We start from the raw sequence: 18,321 nt of genomic DNA on the forward strand, positions 1-18,321 counted from the left end.
CTCTTCAACGCTTGCCAAGCGCGTCTCGGAAGAGGCGCGGGATTTTACCCCACAAGCTTCACCCCAGCGCAGGCGAGCTGCCGACGAGACGATCGGCGGCTGAACCCACCACACGCTGCTGCGGGTGCTGAGTGCAGCAATGTTCCCACGACACGCACTGCTGATGATGAGTGCAGCAATGTGCTCACCCCACGCTGCTGCTGCTGCTGCTGATGTTGTGCAGCAGTGTGCCCAGGAGTTGGGAATCACCGGTGACATCTGTGCATCGCAAGTCCGGCGTGCGAACCACCACACACTCGGGCTGAACGAATAATCGATTTGAAATCGAAATCGCAATTTGAAACAACAAGATTAGCCAATCGCAAAGGCTGCGATGGTTTGCGATTTGAAAACTCCTATTATTGTCTTATTGGAATTGTTATTTTTTATTATTATAACGTTATTTATTTAAATTAACAATTGTTCTATGTGCGATTGTTCTGTTTCAATTAAAACATTTTAATAAATGCACGTTGGAAGCAATTCATATATTTTAAGTTCTCATCCTTTGCATTAGAATATATAGAGCAGTTCATATTCTGATGGTATCACGTGGTAATGCTCCATCACGTGTTTTAAATCTATTACACAGTGAGTATTGAACTGAAGCTTGCTTACATTTTTTTAAATCGCTAATGAAATCGCAATGTCAGAAAAATCGCAGTTAGATATTCTCCCCAAATCGTTCAGCCCCATCACACACACCGCTGCCGGAATCCCCGATCGCGAGGTGAATCCCTCCGATCTGGCATCACGGACGACTCTCATCCCTGGCTGCCCGCAATCTCATCCGAGGTGACGTAATGGGTCCACACCGCCCCCCTCTCGCTCCATCCTCAAGGCACTGCACCCCCTCCACTCCCTCCCTTCTCTCCTCTCTCCCCCACGTCTCTGTCCGCTCTCATCTCCCTCATCACCCAGTGGCCACCACCCTGCCTCTCCCTCCATCCCCTCTGTCCCTTCTCCTACACCCCCCCTCTCTCTCATCTCGACATCCCCCACGGGCCCTCCCTGTGTGACTCTCTCTCTCTCGTTTCCTCTCTCCCCTTCTCCTCTCCTCTCGTGCTCGGATTGGCCAGTGCCGCATTGGTTCACAGCCCAGCCGTCACACCCAGCTGACGAGAGGACCCCACAGCGCCGCTGCCGATAGTGCTGCTGTTGACAGTGCTGCTATTGCTGCTGTAGGCAGTGCTGCTATTGCTGCTGCTGCTGTAGACAGTGCTGCTATTGCTGCTGTAGTCAGTGCTGCTATTGCTGCTGTAGTCAGTGCTGCTATTGCTGCTGCTGCTGTAGACAGTGCTGCTATTGCTGCTGTTGTTGTAGGCAGTGCTGCTATTGCTGCTGTAGACAGTGCTGCTATTGCTGCTGTAGACAGTGCTAGTATTGCTGTTGTAGGCAGTGCTGATAGTGCTGCTGTTGACAGTGCTGCTATTGCTGCTGCTGTTGCTGTAGGCAGTGTTGGTATTGCTTCTGGTGCTGTTTGCGGTGCTGGTATTTGCTGGTGGTGGTGGTGGTGGCTCTGCTGGGTGCAGAGATGGGCGAGCGGATGGCTCCACACATCATCCTGCTGACCTACGGAGACTTTAACCCAATCACCAAAGGACACCTGGGCATGTTCGGTGAGATCGCCTGCACAGGGCGTGTGATGATGACACTGCAAACGTACAAACACCCGCGACGCACATACGAGCATACAGAGTGGAATATCCACGTGGTTGTTGATATCCAGCGTGCTTCAAATAAATGTTAACACTTTGCATGGGACTATCGTTTTTTTAAATGGAACTGTAACATGACAGCAAATGTAATGTTAATCGCTAATCGCTTCGAAAAGTCCAAGAGTCTCACCGCTTGTTCGCCATCGATGTCAACGCGTGCCTGGAATCTTCTCCCGGTGGTCTCCAGAGCCCGGAGGAGTCAGCACACTTCTCGTGGTGTTGTCGCGAATTCTCGGAAGTGTTCACATTTTTTTGAAGCACCACCCTGTATATATTGTTGTGCATGCAAGAGCAAGTATCCCCCATATAAGCCGCTTTTTTTGTAGGTTCTCGGGGCAAGTGATTGTTAGCGAGCACCTATGAAGTGGTGAATATCTGAAAGACCTGTACGCGGCCTCCCCCTAGGTCAGCTCAGCCCGAAACGAGTTCCTGGTGCAACATAAACGTCGAACACTGGGTATTTAAAGGCGGCCGGGCGTGGTTGCTGTGCTGTGTCAGTGTTTATCGGTGGTCATAGCTGCAACGACAACAACAACACTAACAACGACAACAACAACAAGCGCAGTTTGCCAGTAAGTGAAGGTGACGTCACCAGGACGTCTGTGCCAAGCTAGGTGCACCCTCGGCGTGCCGAAGGCTCGCTGCCATGGGTTTGAGTGAGGAGACCGTTACAGACACGTACCAATATATACAGAATGTTACAGACACGTACCAATATATACAGAATGTTACAGACACGTACCAATATATACAGAATGTTACAGACACGTACCAATATATACAGAATGTTACAGACACGTACCAATATATACAGAATGTTACAGACACGTACCAATATATACAGAATGTTACAGACACGTACCAATATATACAGAATGTTACAGACACGTACCAATATAGATGTTACAGACACGTACCTATATATATGTTACAGACACGTAATGGGATTAATACAAGGCCGTAATTATAATATATTGGGGGGGACACATCCTCCACAATATTCAAATATGCTCAAGATGTCCTCCCCACTATATTGCTATAAAATAAATTTAATTGCTATGCTACGTAAATAAAAACAACAATTTGCTAAACCTTGGCCACAATATCCGGACTTGTCTTCATATAAATCAACGCATAGATTTCTATACTCTTTGGTTCTATTGGGTAAAGTCACGTAGGTAAAAAATAAAATAACAAAAAATCACGACGTTTCGGCCACAACACAAGCGGCCTTCATCAGGTGAAAGTACGAGACTGTCTGGAGGACAGCGCAGTCTCGTCCCTTCACCTGATGAAGGCCGCTTGCGTTGTGACCGAAACGTCGTGATTTTTTGTTATTTTATTTTTTACCTACGTGACTTTACCCAATAGAACCAAAGAGTATGGATCCTTGCAGTCACGAAAGCTTTAAATCTAGAAATGCATAGATTTCTGTTTATACGATTGTGGTTATGGTTGTACTTTATTTATCCCTAATCTCTGCCATTACATACAATGAAACAAGAAATGGTAAAAAAGTAAAAACAGAGCAATGTAATACAATATACACTATTAGACATTATTGTAAAAAAAATACATACAAAGTCTATCCCACGTATTAGTGAATTTTTTAAAAATATTTTAGGCAGGAAATTCGTTTTCAAATGTAGATATTTTTTTCTGGGTTGGGACCCCCAGACCCCCTGGATGATTTGGTCCCTCCCAATGTTGGATTCATACAAGCAAGCACATGCAAAGATACGTACACACATGGGTCCATACACAGGGACATATAAATACAATGACACATTTCCCCGGTATAGCCTTCAACAGACTGCTGGGGCAAGTGCTGTTGTTGGCCACCCACCCCACGTCATACCCAGTGCTGATGTTTACACACCGCGCCAGGTACTCACTTTAGGCTGAGTCGACCTCTGGGGATACCCAGTAGGTCAAACATTCGCCACCGCTATTGTGTTTGTAGCGCAGGGCTAACCACTGCACGACCACATCCCCACACTGCGCTACACATGAACACAAAGCGCATGCACGCGCGGACACACGTACACGTCAACACACACGTACACGCAACGCATCCATACACGAAATCACGTACAGATGACATGCATAATCGAGATACATTCGAAATACACACTTACGTATGAATTACATGATTCTGCACACGTAGGATGTCGCGTTGAATATTATCCATAACAGAGTTTATCTTGAGGTCACATCGCGTGAATGTAAATGTGTCGCTAAACCCGCCACCACCCGACACAGCCAATTAGCAAGGTGTTCACGTGCTGTGCTATAGTAACGGATTGGCTCGTTGTCTTCACGTGACAAACCTTACCAATTGCCTGTGTCGGGTGGTGGCGGGTTTCACGACTACGGCGTTTATATTTACGCCATCTACCCCAACAACCTCGATTAGGGATGATGACATACCTAGGCACACACACATTAAGGCATGTACACTCCCTGGACATCACTTGACAATCACTCAAACATTTCAGACGTGAAGATTACTGTGCTATGCCGCTGCTCATGAGTATATAACGAACATTCATTTGTTATTTACAGCATATGCTAAAACATATATATAGATTTGGGGAAGCATTCATTCAGCAGTGGATTGACCATGGCTGATGGTAATGATGATTATATTTGAATGGCGCACAGCTGTTCACACCTTACGTCAGTGAAATACAGAATACAATATGTAATATTAATATCTCCATATATATAAAAGGCAAAGTTGTGATTATGTGTGTCTGTTCAAAATGTTTAGGGTACTTCCCGATATGCAACAAACTTGAAATTTGCCATGTGGGTACTTTCCAGAATGTACACCATGCAACAATTATTAAAGTACACTTTTTTTTTGGGGGGGGGGGAAGCTCAAAAATGCATTTATTTTTTGCACGGCAAGTGATCTGTGACGTCACATCTGTCACGTGACCCGCGCACGTGGAAGCGTAACGCATTGTAGTGTAGCGGTTAGCGCTACGCTGCGCTACGAAGCCGACCACCCGAGTTCGATTCCCGCTCACGGCCACCACCGGTGAAGATTATTTTAACCGGTCCTGGGCCTCCCCTAGGTCGACTCAGCCTCAAGCGAGTAACTGGTGCGGTGTGTGAACATCGCCACTGGGGAGACAAAGGCGGCCGGGCGTGGTGGATCCATGTCCCGGGCGAAGCCGGGTAGTTAAGCGAGTAATCTATATATAATGTCTGCCACAATACACGACATAATTCATTTAAGGGGAGAGAAATTTATGCATTTGTACATACAGTACATGCTTTATCTAAACTCACAGAGAAATAGAGGATGTAAAATATGTATCAGCTGCTCTGTTACATTTAGACATATCCCATGAATAATATAGTTACGATGCATATACATTTGTTAGGTAAATTAATGTACCAAGCGCGCACATTGTAATAATATATTAAGGCGCATTGTGTTTTAGACACACAATATATACCTACATAATGTGGCCTACACGTACATCGATTATGTAGCACGGTCAATATTAACATTTCACTGTTATTATGCCTTATGACGCCTAACCATAGTATAATTACATTTTTTTAAATCAAAGTCCTGCATATACATTTTTGACTCTGCATACAAGTAGAGTGTAAACATTTGTGTATGCGTGTCAAGAACGCGCGCTTGGAGAGACAAAGGCGGCCGGGCTCAGCCCTTTAATAGATGCTCGCGAGCAGGACTTGTCCATATCAGCCTGTTCAGGCTGTACCGAGAGAGGGGAGGGAGTTGCGTCTTCATCTTCGCTTGCTTTAGTAAACTGCTGCCCAGCGATTCAGGCTTCTCTTAGTTAACAGCGATTCTCGTCAAACCGTTACAATGCAATAATTGTGTCTCACCATTAAACAAAACAACAACAAAAAAAACACGCTTCTGATCTTACGTGAAATTCAAAGATTGTAACGGGTTACAATCTTCGTGATCTCAAAACTCACGCTTTGCTCCCACTCGTTAACTCCCAAATCCATTCGTTCGTTGAATCCATTCGTCATCATTCTCCACCGTCACCTCCGCACGTCGTACGATTGTTAATCCCGTGCACGAATTTACAAAGGGCCTCATCCAAAAAAGCGCCTTACCCGAGGCTCTGTGTAAATTCTTTTTAAAACGAAATTCGAACGCCCAGGCCGATGGATGGTGGCTGTCGGGGGCCGCTAAACACCAACGCCGGAGGGCAACGAGACCCTGGGGCCTAAAGCAAGCCCAGCGGACACGCCGAGGCTACACTCCCCGCCCGCCCGTGCTCGTCTGCCCACAGGGCCCCAGTTGCCCTACGTACGGTGCGAAAGAAGTTTCCGTACATAGCGGGGACGATGGGAGTAGCCGCCCCCCACCCACCCAGCCACCACCACCTCGGGGCCCCCCCCCCCACCCACCACCACACCTTCCCCCACACCCCTCCCCACGCACCTCACACCATGCGCGCCCAACTCTGGCACCGGTGCCAGATTAGGGGGCCGTCCATAAATGACGTCACGCACCTAGGTGGTGGGTGGTGGTAGGGGTCAGATTTTTGTGACGATGTGTGACGAGGGAGGGGGGCGGTGATAAATGTGACGTCACATCAAAATGCGCAACTTTAAATAAATATAGAATTGTTATAACAACACTAATTGTTCTAACAACACTAATTTGTATAACAACACTCCTACAACATCAGAGTGCAGCGCCACACTAAATGCGCCCTACAATGACAATAGTTTAAAGCGATTTGAAGCGTGTTTTATTTTCAAAATGGAAATATGGTTTGGGGGGCGAGAGGGCAGAGCTTTGTGACCTCATATTTGAGGGGGGCTCTGACGTTTTGTGACTCCGTGTGACGAGGGGGGGGGGGTCAAAAATCGTCCAAAATCGCGTGACGTCATTTATGGACGGCCGCTTAGAGACTCAGAAAAAGGACACGTTACTGATATTTACGTATTCTTTGGGTATTTCGGTAAAGCCACGTAGATAGAAAAAAAATAATAAAGATAATTAAAAAAAATAATTAACGATATCACGACGTTTCGATCGCACCACAAGCAATCGTCATCAGGTGAAAAATATAGCGGGAGAGCTGCTGAGGCATGCAAGAGTATACGTCGGGAGCGCTGCTAAGGCAGGGAGTTTAAAAGATTTGAGATGGCTGTAGCCCAAGGGTCAGTGGGCCGGGCTAGAGATGGAATTTGCACGTGAATTTTAAAATCGGGTGATATTTACTTCAAGACAATACAATTAATCGGGATTTTTTTGTTCGTAATTAATGTTGGGCCCTATGCCCCATTTTTTTCCCCCTCCACACATCACCGCGTTTGGACGATTTCCACGACTTTTTTTGGCAGCTGCCAGAAATGTCCGAACGATGGTCCCAAGTTGTCGGCTCATGGGCTAGTAGGGCGGCGATGTCGCATTTTGAAACATCAGTTAGCACCTCAGTGGGCTTTGCCTGCTAGGATGGGGATGATTTAGTGGTGTTGTGTTTGCTTGTGTCTCGGTGATTTCTTTACTTGTACCTTGACACTCCTGTCGTGTTTTTTTGTCGTAACTCTTTGTTGCTGTGACGATCTTACCCCGTGCCCCTACTGGACATCCGTGGAAAAAAAAGAGCTTCATAGCTCATCGGATTCCTCCTGATTTTTCCCTCCACAATTGGAATCAGCATGCACGCGTTGAGAGTATTTGGCTGCTAGATATTTCCACGCGATGGCGATGAGCCACTTCTCGTCGGGCAATGATTTTCGATAGCCAGGTCGATTCTTTAAAAGAGCTAAATTGCTCAGTGGGCCTCACCCGGTAAAATAAACGAAAACTTATTTAGGTTCCACGCCAACTCCATGTTTTAGCACTGAACAATTACCACCAGCAACCACGAAAGCAATAATTACTCTTTTGGCCAGAGTTGCCACCACTGTTCTGGTATTTATGATGTCTGCATGGGATTGCCAATTTGTTTTTTTGTGAATACCACTGAGATATATTTATACGTAGATGCACACACACGTATATTTGTACAGAGTTGAACGATGCACCAAACATTGAACAAACACAAGGGGCGTTTGCGAGGGGTGTGACCCAGACAGAAGGAGGAGGGAGGGCGGAGGGTCTCTGTGTGAGTCTATAGGTCTCTGTGTGAGTCTATAGGTCTCTGTGTGAGTCTATAGGTCTCTGTATGAGTCTTTGGGTCTCTGTGTAAGTCTATGGGTCTCTGTGTGAGTCTATGGGTCTATATGTGAGTCTATGGGTCTATGTGTGAGTCTATGGGTCTCTGTATGAGTCTATAGGTCTCTGTGAGTCTATGGGTCTATATGTGAGTCTATGGGTCTCTGTGTGAGTCTATATGTCTCTGTGTGAGTCTATGGGTCTCTGTGTGAGTCTTTGGGTCTCTGTGTGAGTCTATGGGTGTATATGTGAGTCTGTGGGTCACTGTGTGAGTCTATAGATCTCTGTGTGAGTCTATAGGTCTCTGTGTGAGTCTATGGGTCTCTGTGTGAGTCTATAGGTCTCTGTGTGAGTCCATGGGTCTCTTTGTGAATCTATAGGTCTCTGTGTGAGTCTATGGGTCTATATGTGAGTCTATGGGTCTATGTGTGAGTTTATGGGTCTATATGTGAGTCTATGGGTCTCTGTATGAGGCTTTGGGTCTCTGTGTGAGTCTATGGGTGTATATGTGAGTCTGTGGGTCTCTGTGTGAGTCCATGGGTCTCGGTATGCGTCTATAGGTCTCTGTGTGAGTTTATAGGTCTCTGTGTGAGTCTATACGTCTCTGTATGAGTCTTTGGGTCTCTGTGTAAGTCTATGGGTCTCTGTGTAAGTCTATGGGTCTCTGTGTAAGTGTATGGGTCTCTGTGTGAGTCTATGGGTCTATATGTGAGTCTATGGGTCTATGTGTGAGTCTGTGGGTCTCTGTATGAGTCTATGGGTCTATATGTGAGTCTGTGGGTCTCTGTGTGAGTCCATGGGTCTCGGTATGCGTCTATAGGTCTCTGTGTGAGTCTATAGGTCTCTGTGTGAGTCTATAGGTCTCTGTATGAGTCTTTGGGTCTCTGTGTAAGTCTATGGGTCTCTATGTAAGTCTATGGGTCTCTGTGTAAGTCTATGGGTCTCTGTGTGAGTCTATGGGTCTATATGTGAGTCTATGGATCTATGTGTGAGTCTGTGGGTCTCTGTATGAGTCTATGGGTCTATATGTGAGTCTATGGGTCTCTGTGTGAGTCTATAGGTCTCTGTGTGAGTCTATGGGTCTCTGTGTGAGTCTTTGGGACTCTGTGTGAGTCTATGGGTGTATATGTGAGTTTGTGGGTCTCTGTGTGAGTTTATAGGTCTCTGTGTGAGTCTATAGGTCTCTGTGTGAGTCTATAGGTCTCTGTGTGAGTCTTTGGCTCTCTGTGTGAGTCTATGGGTCTCTGTGTGAGTCTATGGGTCTCTGTGTGAGTCTATGGGTCTCTACGTGAGTCTATGGGTCTCTGTGTGAGTCTATGGGTCTCTGTGTGATGTCTATGAGTCTCTGTGTGAGTCTTTGGGTCTCTCTGTGAGTCTATGTGTGTATATGTGAGTCTGTGGGTCTCTGTGTGAGTCCATGGGTCTCTGTGTGAATCTATAGGTCTCTGTGTAAGTCTATAGGTCTCTGTGTGAGTCTATGGGTCTCTGTGTGAGTCTTTGGGACTCTGTGTGCGTCTATGGGTGTGTATATGAGTCTGTGGGTCTCTGTGTGAGTCTATAGGTCTCTGTGTGAGTCTATAGGTATCTGTGTGAGTCTATGGGTCTCTGTGTGAGTCTATAGGTCTCTGTGTGAGTTTATAGGTCTCTGTGTGAGTCTATGGGTCTCTGTGTGAGTCTATAGGTCTCTGTGTGAGTCTATAGGTCTCTGTGTGAGTCTATAGGTCTCTATGTGAGTTTATGGGTCTCTATGTGAGTCTATAGGTCTCTGTGTGAGTCTATAAGTCTCTGTGTGAGTTTATAGGTCTCTGTGTGAGTCTATAGGTCTCTGTATGAGTCGTTGGGTCTCTGTGTAAGTCTATGAGTCTCTGTGTGAGTCTATGTGTCTGTGTGAGTCGTTGGGTCTCTGTGTGAGTCTATAGTTCTCTGTATGAGTCGTTGGGTCTCTGTGTAAGTCTATGAGTCTCTGTGTGAGTCTATGGGTCTCTGTGTGAGTCTATGGGATCTCTGTGTGAGTCACCGGTGACCGCTCTGAGCGCCACCAACTCACGGCACGAGACGGCTTAACCGCGTGGCAGCGGCAGGAGCCTGGCATTTCGAATCCAGCCTCCCTGCTGTGCTGGCTCAGCGCCTCTGGCCTCTTAGGCGCAACCCCTGCAGTGAAGGCTGCGAATGGGACGTGCGCAGCACGAGGCGTATCTCCCTTCCGGCGTGTCCCATCTGCACCCCCCCCACCGTCTATTCTCGTGATGCCCCATGGTAGTGGTGGTGGGGGGGGGGTGGTTGCTTCCAGTGAGAACACAGCATCCTCGCTGCCAACACCCACGCTGGAAATTCACCACCGGAATCTGTATTTGTCTGTGTCGCGGGGCGGAAGCGACCTCGCACGTGATCGCCCGACCTCAGGGGGGGGGGGGGCTCGTCGGCGTCGCACGGATTCTCTCTGAGACGCGCGTGATGAGGACCCCAAACGCGGAGGGGAAAATGAGAATCGCAGGAGGAATCCGATGAGCTATAAAGCTCTTGGGGTTTTTTTGTTGTTGCACAGATGTCCAGTAGGAGCACGGGGTAAGAACGCCACAACAACAAACAGTCGCAAAGAACACGATCGTAGTGCATTGTACCAGAATGGTAAAGCGTCACCCAAACACAAAACAAACACAACACTAATGGACCGTCCATAAATGACGTCACGCACCTAGGGGGGCGGGGGGGGTCCGATTTTAGTGACGATGTGTGACGAGGGGGGGGGGGGATAAATGTGACGTCACATCAAAATGCGCAACTTTAAATAAATGTAAATTGTTATAAGATATAACAACACTAATTGTTATAACAACACTAATTGTTATAACAACACTCCTACAACATCAGAGTGCAGCGCCACATTAAACACATTCTCCTGCGGGAGGGAGCTGGTAGGAACGTCGGGTTGCTCGGTCAATGGCCAGGGTCAACGGCACCACCACGTGGTGTATTCCGTAAGTATGCCCGACTGTGAGGACGGGCACAAGCCGGCGTGAGTAGGTGAAACGTTGAGTTTTATAAGGGCACCACGGGGTGACCAGCCCCTCACCACCCAGCTCCACCCCTCCCACCCTCCCCACCCAGCCCCACCCTCCCCACCCAGCCCCTCCCCACCCAGCCCCTCCCCACCCAGCCCCACCCCTCCCATTTTATCCGGGTGTCCGGATATACACGTGGACAGACATCCACAGACATACACAATTAATCCCCTGCCTCCTGTTAATTAATCCCAGTTGGGCTTCCAGTCCACTACGTTTCCTACCAGTAATACTACAATGACAATAGCTTAAAGCGATTTGAAGCTTGTTTTATTTTCAAAATGGAAATATGGTTTTGGGGGTGGGGGGGGGGGTGGAGGGGCAGAGCTTTGTGACGTCATATTTGAGGGGGGCTCTGACGTTTTGTGACTCCGTGTGACGAGGAGGGGGGGGGGTCAAAAATCGTCCAAAATCGCGTGACGTCATTTATGGACCTAAACCATCCACCATCCTACCAAACAGAGACAGCTGAGGTATTAAAAAAAAATTTCAGAAGCGACCCGGTCACCAATGATAGCCGCTCAAGAAAAGTGGGCCCATCGTTTGGACATTTACAGCAGCCAAACAATCTAAACGATATGAATGCGAGTTTCTCAATGTGGGATTGGTTCAAGGCTGTAGCGATGGAGTCAACATCTTCCAGCGGTTGTGGGGGGTCCCCCCCCCCCCCAGAAAAAACATCTAAATTTGAAAACGAATTTACTGCCTAAAATATTTTAAAAAATCACTAACACGTGGGATGGACTATTAACGTATTTTTTTACAATAATGTCTAATGGTGTATTGTATTACATTGCTCTGTTTTAACTGTTTTACCTTTTCTTATTTCATTGTATGTAATGGCAGAGATTAGGGATTAATAAAGTACAACCATAACCACAATCGTATAAACAGAATTATATTTTATAGCAATATATTGGGGGGGGGGGGACATTTTGAGCATATTTGAATATTGGAGGGGATGCGCCCCCCCCCCCCCAAAATATTTATTATAATTACGGCCTTGGATTGGTTTAACCAAAACCTCGCCACGCTGATCGGAGACTCACACAGAGACCGCCGTTGGTGAAGGGGACAGGACCATCACTGGCCGCTGATGTTCGTAGCCGCGGTGAGAGCCGTTGGCTTGAGAGTGGCAGTGCGCTAACCACTGCGCTACCGCTCCCCCCGTATAGCCTTGAACAGACTGTTGGGTCAAGTGCTGTTTGGGAGCACCTATTGAGGCTGGCACGGCACGTGCCAGCCTCAATACTAACGCACACTAACGCACACTAACGCACACTAACGCATACAAAGATAAAGACAAAGATCCTCGGTATAGCTTTACCAGACTGTAGGGGCAAGTGCTGTTAGCGAGCACCTATCGGACCGGCACACGAGGGGGTGGGTGGCCAGCACCACGCCCGACCGCCTTAGTCTCCCCAGTGGCGATGTTTTTATCCACCGCACCAGGTACTCATTTGAGGCTGAGTCGACCTAGGAGAGGCCCAGGACCGGTTCAGATAATCGTCGCTGGCCGTGAGCGGGAATCGAACCCGGGTCGCCAGGTTCATAGCGCAGCGCGCTAACCGCTACACTACTGCTCCCCACATATACACACTAACAAAGATCCCCCATATAGCCTTAACAGACTGTAGGGGCAAGTGCTGTTAGCGAGCACCTATGAAGGCCGGAAGAGTACACGAAGGGGTGGGTGGCCAGCACCACGCCCGACCGCCTTTGTCTCCCTAGTGGCAATGTTTACACACCGCACCAGGTACTCATTTGAGGCTGAGTCGACCTAGGGGAGGCCTGGGACCGGTTCAGATAATCGTCACTGGTGTTGGCCGTGAGCGGGAATCGAACCCGGGTCACCAGGTTCATAGGGCAGCGCGCTAACCGCTACACTATCGCTCCCCACACACACACTAACACACACTAACACACACACACTAACACACACACTAACACACACTAACACACGCACACTAACACACGCACACTAACACACACTAATACACACTAACACACACACACACTAACACACACACTAACACTAACACACACACACTAACACACACACACACACTATAACACACACTAACACACACACACTAACACTAACACACACACAATAACACACACACACTAACACTAACACACACTAACACACGCACACTAACACACACACTAACACACACACAAACACACACACACACACACACTAACACACACACACTAACACACACACACACTAACACACACACACACTAACACACACACACTAACACACACACACTAACACACACACACTAACACACACACTAACACACACACACACACTAACACACACACTAACACACACACACTAACACACACACACACTAACACACACACACACACTAACACACACTAACACTAACACACACACTAACACACACACACTAACACACACACACACTAACACACACACTAACACACACACTAACACACACACTAACACACACACTAACACACACACACACACTAACACACACACACACTAGCACACACACACTAACACACACACACACTAACACACACACACTAACACACACACACACACACTAACACACACACTAACACACACACTAACACACTAACACACACACTAACACACACACTAACACACACTAACACACTAACACACACACTAACACACACACTAACACACTAACACACACACACACTAACACACACACTAACACACACACTAACACACACTAACACACACACACTAACACACACACTAACACACACACACTAACACACACACACTAACACACACACTAACACACACTAACACACACACACTAACACACACACACTAACACACACACACTAACACACACACTAACACACACACTAACACACACACTAACACACACACTAACACTAACACACACACTAACACACACACACTAACACACACACACACACTAACACACACACACACACACTAACACACACACACTAACACACACACTAACACACACACACACTAACACTAACACACACACACACAATAACACACACACACTAACACACACACTAACACACACACTAACACACACACTATCACACACACACTAACACTAACACACACTAACACACACACTAACACACACACACACTAACACACACACACACTAACACACACAAAGACAAAGACAAAGATCCCCCGTATAGCCTGTAACAGACTGTAGGGGCAAGTGCTGTTAGCGAGCACCTATGAAGGCCGGAACGGTACACGAGGGGGTGGGTGGCCAGCACCACGCCCGACCGCCTTTGTCTCCCTAGTGGCAATGTTTACACACTGCACCAGGTACTCATTTGAGGCTGAGTCGACCTAGGGGAGGCCCGGGACCGGTTCAGATAATCGTCACTGGTGTTGGCCGTGAGCGGGAATCGAACCCGGGTCGCCAGGTTCATAGCGCAGCGCGCTAACCGCTAACACACACACACACTAACACACACACACTAACACACACACACTAACACACACACACACTATCACACACACACACACTATAACACACACACACACTAACACACACACACACAATAACACACACACACACACTAACACACACACACTAACACACACACACTAACACACACACACTAACACCCACACACTAACACACACTAACACACACACACTAACACACACTAACACACACTAACACACACACGAACACATACACACACACTAACACACACACTAACACACACACTAACACTAACACACACACACTATCACACACACACACACTAACACTAACACACACACTATCACACACACACACTAACACACACACACACTAACACACACACACACTAACACACACACACTAACACACACACACACTAACACACACACACTAACACACACACACTAACACACACACACTAACACTAACACACACACACACTAACACACACACACTAACACACACTAACACACACACACTAACACACACACACACACACTAACACACACACACTAACACACACACACTAACACACACTAACACACACACACTAACACACACACACTAACACACACACACTAACACACACTAACACACACACTAACACACACACACTAACACACACACTAACACACACACACTAACACACACACACTAACACACTAACACACACACTAACACACACACTAACACACACACACTAACACACACACGCGCGCATGGACAGACGGAGGGAGGTCGCCTTTCAGCCTCATTGATCCGCAAGTACCCTGACTGTGTTGAGGCCACTTAGCTGGGGGGGGGGGGTGTGGGTGGTGTTGGGATGGTTCCAGAGAAGCATGGCCCAGCCAGCCACCTCTGCCCCCCCCCCACCCCCCAATGGGCCGTACATAAATGACGTCACACACCTGGGGGGTGGGGGAGGTCAGACATTTGTGACGATGTGTGACGATGGGGGGGGGGGGCGGGGTTGATAAATGTGACGTCACATCAAAATGCGCAACTTTATAAATAAATATAGACAACACGTTCTACTTAATTAAATTGACTTTGTAATAAATGTTTTCTCCTACAACATCAGAGTGCAGCGCCACATTAAACACGCACTACAATGACAATAGTTTTAAGCGATTTGTGAAGCATGTTTCATTTTCTTTGGTGTTGGGGGGGGGCAGAGCTTTGTGACGTCATATATGAGGGGGGGGGTCTGAATTTTCGTGACGCCGTGTGACGAAGAAGGGGGGGTTAAAAAATCTTCCAAAATTCGCGTGACGTCATTTATGGAAGGGCCCCCAAGTGCTCTGGACGTGGAGTAGCCCAGCGGTTGGGGCAGCGGGTGGAAACTCCACGGTTCTATGGCGGGCGCTGGGGATGGGTGGGGGGGAGGGAGGGGTGCAACATCGTTCCGCGAGGACAATCGCTGGCGACTCCGTGCCACGTGGCGCTCGAGTTGCCCATGACGACGATGGCTGCGTGCGGTGCGGAAGAAGTCCGACGTGCAGGGTGCTAGACGTGGACGGTGGCCGCTGGCGACGAGGGTGACGATTGGTAGCGGAGGCCCCGCGGGGACGGGCGTCTATGACGTCTCCTGGCAAAAAACCCCAATTGGCGGAGCCAGGAGATTGAATCACTACCCTCGGGGGCTCCTCCAGAAACGACGAAAAGCCGCTTCGTGTGGCCACGTGGAATGTCCGAACGCTCACTGCGGAGGAGAGGCTGCCACTCCTCTGTCGGGAGCTGGACCGGTACCGCCTGGATCTCTGTGGTATTCAGGAGGTCCGGTGGACCGGTTCTGGCTCTTGCCACCATGAGGGGCGGACAGTCCTCAACTCGGGGCAGCAGACTGCCAAACAACACGGCGTGGCTCTTCTTTTGAACAAAAGAATGAAGGGGGCGTGGGAGCGTGGCGGTGAGGTGTGGAAAGCTGTAAGCCCCAGGCTACTTTGGGCTCGCCTTCCCATCAACCGGAGGCGAGGAGTGGTGGTCGTGGTTACTTATGGCACCACCGAAGACGAACATCCGTGGAGGGATGCAGGCAAAGCCGATGAGTCAGATGCCTTCTATGACCTCCTGTCACAGGTGCTGGCTAAAGTGGTCCCTCGGGATAGAGTCATCATGTTGGGTGACTTCAATGTCCGAGTTGGTCATGATGCTGGCACCTGGTCTGGAGTGATTGGAGGGCATGGGCCAGATCAGCACAATAACAACGGTAGGAGGCCGCTAGATTTTTGTGCAGCCCATGGGCTTATAATTGTCAACATGCTGTTCCGGCATCGGCGCATCCAAACAACATCATGGATGCATGCCGGGTCCAAGCAAGAACATCTGCTGGACTACATAGTCCAGCAATGCGGTTTCAGGAAAGGGCGGTCCTGCACAGATGCCATATTTTCTGCCCGTCTGCTATAGCAGAGGTGAAGGGAATTCCAACAAGACCTACATCTCTGCTTTATTGACCTGGTCAAGGCCTATGATACCATCAGTAGGCCTGGGCTCTGGGTCGTTCTTCGTGCTTTTGGAGTCCCTGAACCTCTGCTCACGATCATTAAGGACCTTCATGATGGTGAGCGGGCCCGGGTAAAACTACGTGGCCGGGAGTCAGAGCCATTCCCTGTACACCTTGGGGTGCGACAGGGATGTCCTCTGGCTCCCACATTATTTAACATCTATTTTGACCACGTAGTTCGTTAAGCCTTCAATAGCTGTACTAGGGGAATCTCCATTTGGAACAGATATAATGGGAGGCAGATCGATGCCCGGGTGCGGTCAAGGGATGGCTCCCTATTGCTCAACCACGTTATGTATGCCGATGATTTGGTAATAGCTGCTCATTCAAAGGAGGAGTTGGAGACGCTGCTGCTGAGACTGGAGCGTGCCACTAAGAGATGGGGCCTTACCATCAGCCCCACCAAAACTAAGCACCTGCCTGGGTATTTTGTATAATCGGATACTCCACCCCCACAACTCCCAATCGGTGATGGGGCAGTTGTGAAGAGAGTGGAGAGTTTCCCATATCTGGGCAGTGTGCTTATGACCGGCTCCAGTTTAACAGCAGAGGTCTCACTCCGAATCAGTCGAGCAGCAATATCTTTTCATCGGTTGCGTAATGCTGTGTGGAAGCTACCTGGTCTGTCGCTCCGCACAAAGCTTCAGGTCTTCTCAGCCACTGTCATTCCCTCCCTTCTCTACGCTTGCGAAATGTGGACCCCCCTAATGGAACATCTTCGCCGGTTAGAAACATTTAGGCTAGCCTGCCTACGATCCATCCTGGGTTTAACCAGGCTGGAATGTGTGAGGAGCTCACAAATCCTTGAAAGTTCTTGGCAAGGTCCCATTGGTGAGCTCCTCCGGCAGGCAAGGCTGCATTGACTGGGTCATGTAGCCCGCATGCCCAGCCACCGCATGTCGAAACAGCTTTTGTTCGGCCGGATCGAGGGGGCAAAACGGGCGCGGCACGGGCTAGAGAAGAGATGGAGCGATGTGGTACAGGAGGACGTGGATCTGAGTGGCCTTGCCGATGACCGGTACCAGCAGTGTCAAGGTCGGCCTCTGTGGAGGAGGATCCTGAAGGACGCTACTGGGCAGTTGGAGGCAGTCGCCCTCCAACAACAATGAAGGGCGGAGGAGCGACGCTCACAACAACCAGCGGAGCGCCGGGTGGCTAAAGCACAGCAGGTTGGCACAGTAGGGGGCACAGGTGGTGCATCTGCCAATCATCTCAGTCATGTCAGTCAGTCGACCCGTGGCACCTGCTGGGTCTGCCCCTTGACCTCCTGCCAGCGGGCATTCGACACTTCACGTGGCCTCAAGGTGCACAT

General features: G+C 48.7%; 1 protein-coding gene across 2 annotated transcripts in view; it reads left to right on the forward strand.

Moving 5' to 3' along the window:
* Positions 1–887: 887 nt before the first annotated feature.
* The window catches only part of LOC116955438 (nicotinamide/nicotinic acid mononucleotide adenylyltransferase 2-like), a 39,295-nt gene continuing 21,861 nt past the window's right edge, over positions 888–18,321 (forward strand). Inside the window, exon 1 of one of the 2 annotated variants that reach the window (XM_032976516.2) lies at positions 888–1,658. In XM_032976516.2, the coding sequence (XP_032832407.2) occupies positions 1,574–1,658 (85 nt within the window). In that variant the 5' untranslated portion in view covers positions 888–1,573. Of the gene's footprint in view, positions 1,659–9,953; positions 10,495–18,321 lie in introns of those variants that run through there. The other variant, XM_076053068.1, reaches the window with a different exon arrangement.

The sequence above is a fragment of the Petromyzon marinus genome, chromosome 59, assembly GCF_048934315.1.
Source record: "Petromyzon marinus isolate PM22_M1 ecotype Great Lakes invasive population chromosome 59, UKy_Petmar_22M1.pri1.0, whole genome shotgun sequence".
NCBI classification, from domain to species: Eukaryota; Metazoa; Chordata; class Hyperoartia; order Petromyzontiformes; family Petromyzontidae; genus Petromyzon; species Petromyzon marinus.